This window comes from Hoplias malabaricus, chromosome 2, assembly GCF_029633855.1.
Source record: "Hoplias malabaricus isolate fHopMal1 chromosome 2, fHopMal1.hap1, whole genome shotgun sequence".
NCBI lineage: Eukaryota > Metazoa > Chordata > Actinopteri > Characiformes > Erythrinidae > Hoplias > Hoplias malabaricus.
This window is the reverse complement of record NC_089801.1, coordinates 46,171,391-46,176,946: the sequence shown is the minus strand read 5'-3', so window position 1 is coordinate 46,176,946 and position 5,556 is coordinate 46,171,391. Positions and strand designations below refer to the sequence as shown.

The following is a 5,556-nucleotide window of genomic DNA, read 5'->3' as shown; positions in this document are numbered from 1 at the left end:
GAATACACCCTGGAGGGGGCGCCAGGCCTTCACAGGGAAACACAGACACACACACACATTCACTCACACCTACGGACACTTTTTGAGTCGCCAATCCACCTACCAACGTGTGTTTTTGGACTGTGGGAGGAAACCGGAGCACCCGGAGGAAACCCACGTGGACACGGGGAGGCCCCTGGAGCTGTGTGACTGCAACACTACCTGTGCAGTGGAACAGTTCTACACCACCTTCTTTTGAACACTGGCTTAAGGATTTTGTCTTATATCTGTGCCTTGAATAACTAAGGCACACATTTAAAGGTAACACACCGCAATATCGCAGGTAGTGTCGCAGTCACACAGCTCCAGGAGCCTGGAGGTTGTGGGTTCGATTCCCGCTCCGGGTGACTGTCTGTGAGGAGTTGGTGTGTTCTCCCCGTGTCTGCGTGGGTTTCCTCCGGGTGCTCCGGTTTCCTCCCACAGTCCAAAAACACACGTTGCAGGTGGATTGGCGACTCGAAAGTGTCCGTAGGTGTGAGTGTGTGAGTGAACGTGTGTGTGTCTGTGTTGCCCTGTGAAGGACTGGCGTCCCCTCCAGGGTGTATTCCCGCCTTGCGCCCGATGATTCCAGGTAGGCTCTGGACCCCCCGCGACCCTAAATTGGATGAGCGGTTACAGATAATGGATGGATGGATGGACACTGCAATATCTTCACATATGGACCCCTTTTTTTACTTTCCTTACAGAGACTCAGCAGTCTGATCTCCCAAATGTATCTTATTAATAAAAGTGTCTTTAAGTATTTTGTATGTTTGTAAGTTTAAGGTTATAACAAGTGAGAGGGAAGGTGAGGGAGAGGGTGGGTGTGAGAGGGGTGGATTTATAATGAGAAGTCCAAGATAGCTCTTTTGGGGTAGGAAGGAAGTTACTGAAAATGGGCATTTTGATTGTTTTGTATCATTCTTTATATCTTGCCTAGCCAAATAATAAACATACAAATAAATAGAAAAGTTTTACTAATTCAGTTGTAATATACATACAGCCTGGGGGGAAAAGTTTTCACAAATTGGCTGCTTCATTTGAAACAAATGTTCTACTTCCTTACATTGGACACTTTATTAAAAACACCTACCTACCATATAAACCCTTTTAATTCTGGATAAAATATTGAAAGAAACTTTGAAGTTATTAAGAATAAACTACACCTTACATATTTAAAGAGAAAAATGCATTTATTACAGTTGTCTTAAAGATGGTAACAGTTTACACTTTCTTTCAGCTCTAAGGAAGAGAAGGTATAGATTATTATTATGAATTCATATTACGTTAACTCTCACTGGTTCTGCTATTATGAACCTGTCCAAGTGTATGTGGCAGATAGAGGCTCAAAAATGATAGCACATGAGCTATTCTGAAAGAAATGCAAGGACTTTGATACAATAAAAAAAAGGATTTTTGAGCTAAAAAGGATATCATTCAGATGCACTAATCTCCTGAGGTGGGTGGAGGATTCCAAATCCATACGCAAGTAAAAGCATTGTTTTTCAGGTAAAATAATTTCCAAAGTTCAACTTATTTAAAGTACAAATGTAGCAGCTCAAAAACTACATAGTACCTAATAAAACCACAGCGGGAAAGCTTTGAAAATCCTGTTCTGTAAGCATTACAATTACCAAGCATTAGAAATGTTTAAGAAACAAAAAAAATCTATATTTAAAAGCTATATTGAATATCAGAATATATGTAAATGAACAGAGAACAAAAATACATAAACAATACAAAGAAGATATGGAAAATTTGATTAAATGGCTAAATCATTGCTTAAGCACATTTTAATGCTAGAATAGAGATCCCAGCTGCAAATACACAACAATATCTTTGTTTAAAGCAGATATCTTCTGTGAACTCTTCAGCAGAAAGTGACAGGAGAGATTTTTTAAAATTAATTTATTTATTTACTTTCCCACAGGTGAGATAACTAGTTAAGATGGAAGGCACAGAAAGAGTGCCTGAAGAGAGTTGCTAGAAGTATCTGATAAATTTTTGACAAACCAAGGACAGTAAATGTTATTAGTAAAGAAAGCGTATAATAGCTTTGATCTAAATCCATCCACAAATGTAATATTCATTGGGTTTCTTCCTCAGCTGGGGGAGTTTTTCCTTGCCACTGTCGCCCCTGGCTTGCTCACTTGAGGGTTTTACATTTGTCTTTACATTTCATGTCAAATCTTGTCTTACTGGAATTCTGTGAAGCTGCTTTGTGACAACATCAGTTGTGAAAAGCGCTATATAAATAAATTTGATTTGATTTGATATAATTAATAAGGAAAAGCTGAATATGCATCTTTTTTTTCTGCAAACAGTAACAACTAAGAATGACTGAGTTGCTGAGGAACTTCCAGCATTTGTCAGCATTGGAACTGGTATTTGTTCATCCTTTTTTCACGTACTCTTCACCCTAAAAGAGAAAATAAAACTACAGTGTGGGCAATACAGGTTGATTATTGGTGAAGTACTAACTCTAACCCCAATTCCAGCAAAGTAAAGATATAATATTTAATTGAAAACAATTAAGGCAATAATATTCCACTGAACAAGCCAACAGTGCAAGAATATAATTTCTCATTACTTCATCATCTAATGTATGATTAAAAGATTCAGAGAATTGGGAGAAATTTCTACATGCAAGGGATCATGTCAAAAACTAGTATTGGCTGACTCTGATCCTCAGATCCTAAGGTGGCATGGAATTAAAAAGTTTCTGTAGTGGAAATCACATTATTGACTTCCCATGAATACAGTTCATCATCACATCCACAAACACAAGTTAAAACTCACAAATGCAAAGAAAAAGCATGCAATCCAGAAACTTTTAAGATGGACTGAGGCGAATTGGAAACGTGTTAAAAACAAACATCCTCAGTTTCAACATTTCAAATGTTGCATATTTTCAATTAAATATTGTGTTTAAATTATTTGTGTATTATTGCATTCTATTACTTACATGTTGCACAGATTCCCAATGCTTTCAGAAACAGTGTTTTGTAGTAAAACAGTACAGACTAAAAATTAACTGATTTTATATATAACTGAATAAAAATATAACAGTAATGTTAATTCTATTTATTCTTCACATTTGAGAGTTGTGATTTACAAAATACTTACATAAAGTTTAAAACATTTATGCTTGAATGTAAGCACAAACCTGTTATTTTCTAAAAAAGTAATCATTCCCTCTTAAATATCCCACTGTTGCCTTAATTGATTCTTTGGCTGCATCTTTCTGGATGCTCTTCAATTTCTGAGCCCACTCTCTTTCTCCTGCATCTTCAACACGAGGAATCAGGAAGTCGAGGTACTGAACGGTGAAGGCAGAATCCGGTTTCAGTGCAATCTCAGTCAGTTTCAGGATCGCCACATAGGCATCTTTTACCAATCTGCCTTTCTGCCTTTCATTGTCATCCAGAAGTGACTTCAGACGGGTTTCTAAGTTTGTCTTGTTCTTTTTCACTTTTAGCTTTATTTCGTGAACTGTTTCTACACTTTTGAATGCATTTTCATCATAAGAGGTTCTTTCTTGGTTTGAAGCAAGGTATTTATTTTTCAGCTCTTCAAATGTGACTGTCTCCACTTTTTCCTTGATTACATATTTCTTGCCCTCTTTGGTGTGTTTGCTGTAGTGGCACTGACACACAGTGCAGTGCTTATTTTTCATAATTTCACACCACTGGGCACCACTTGCAAACCAACAGCCGAACTCATGACAGTTCTCTTCACATTCGTTGCAAGAGGTTATCTTTCGGTTTTTCCATGAAACGTCTGTAATGTTGACTTTCTCTTTGTAAGTGACCTTAATAGTGAAAGGAAATTTTCCATCCTTCTCAATCTCTTTTTTGTTCTGTTCCAGTGCTTCCTGAACTTGAGTCAGTTCACGCTGTTTCGCCTCCATGAACTTAATGCGTTCTTTCAAACTCTGAACACAGGCCTCGAGTTGCATGCGCTCCTTTAGAACACTTATAGTCAGAGTTAGGCTCTTTTTCTGTTGTGTTTTCAGGAATTCAAAAAACTCATCCATACTTCTTTCCCCCATTTCCCAAGCTGATTTGAAAACACACTCATATTTTGTTGTGCATTTCTCAGACTGACGATTGTTGAATATGAAATGAACAGGTTCATTGTCAGTGTCGTAACGGCAGGGGATTTTTTCTTTCTCAACAGCTTCCAGAGCATTTGTTGGAGGTCCTCCATCTGAGTGAGTAATAAAAAGGACCACAATGTCCTCTATGTCTTTACCAAATAAAGACAGAACCGCCTCAAAGATGTAGTGTTGAACCTCTGAGATTCTGTTTTGAGAGGATTTCAGTACGAGACACACTGCATCAAGACTTTTTACTCCTGTATCATGCACAAACAGTTTGTACAGATTTTGGGCAATTTCCGTGTCCTTTTCTATTCCTCTTGTGTCTCCATAACCTGGAGTATCAATGATGGTGAGAGAGAAGGGTCTCTGTTTCACAAAGATCTCATAAGCAGTTATTTCAGAAGTCTGAGACTCTGTTTGATCCCTTTTTCCTTCTTCTGTGATCTCAAACCACACTTTATCCTCAAACTTCACCCCCAGAAAATAGTTGACCATGGTGTTGATCACTGTGGTCTTGCCTGTTCCAGTTTCACCCACCATTAGAATTGTTTTGTTTTCTCCACAGGTCCATTGTCCATATCTGCTCATTGTCCATTTTCTTATTGTTTGTCCAAATGTCCATTTCCTGATCTTGCCACGATCTGTATCCAAATTGGTTCTTTTTGTGTTAAGACGGTACAGTGCTGGTGGGCCTGGACTGACTAACATACTTTTCTTGAAAAAATCATTGAGAGGTGAGGTTGTATTGCATAATCTGTAAAATAAAACAGTTCCTTTGTGAAAATAATGCAATTAATCATATCCTGGAGCAGGGTGACATGCTTCAGTTTTCATGATGATATCAGAACAGTAGTAATGATGCAGATCAAGTGTTTTTCCAGAGCAAGAAAACTTAGAAAATATCTTAATATGGCAATAAATAAATAAAAATCTAGGTTCATGACTGCACGCACACTGGAATTTGTGAAATGATCTGTGTTAATGAAGGAAGAAAATAAGTTAAATTTAAGAATTTCAATTTCTTTAGTGTACATGTGTGGAAAGGGCAATTAAAGGCATCACTTACATTTGGGCCATTATAAGGGTGTGGTCAGCATCCACAAATCTCAAAAGATATTTTTAATACCCTGTAAAATAAATTAAAATCATAATTGTAGTGTGTTCATTTCAGTTACATGTTGATTGGTAGGTTTGGTTTCCCTAGGGCAAATGACCCTATGAAAACATAGGGTCTGTCCCAAAACCTAGTGAGCTACCTACCTAGAGAACATTTTAGGTCCTGACACATAGACTATCCCAATTCTCAGATATCACATTATGTTGCCTATTACGATATCTTAATGTGGCCGAATTTTAAGGCCGCATCGAACCGTTTCTGAGTCACAAAGTCAATCCCATGATGCAACGCCAGAACACCTCCTGTCTATTTCATGGGG

The 5,556-nt window shown here is 37.8% G+C and overlaps 1 protein-coding gene across 1 annotated transcript; it reads right to left on the bottom strand.

Moving 5' to 3' along the window:
* Positions 1-3,187: 3,187 nt before the first annotated feature.
* Positions 3,188-5,210, bottom strand: LOC136676858 (uncharacterized). Its single transcript, XM_066654129.1, has 2 exons — positions 5,187-5,210; positions 3,188-4,874 (listed from the first exon to the last, which is right to left on the bottom strand). Exons 1-2 carry the CDS (start codon positions 5,195-5,197, stop codon positions 3,188-3,190), a joined length of 1,698 nt encoding a protein of 565 aa, XP_066510226.1. The 5' UTR covers positions 5,198-5,210.
* Positions 5,211-5,556: the final 346 nt, after the last annotated feature.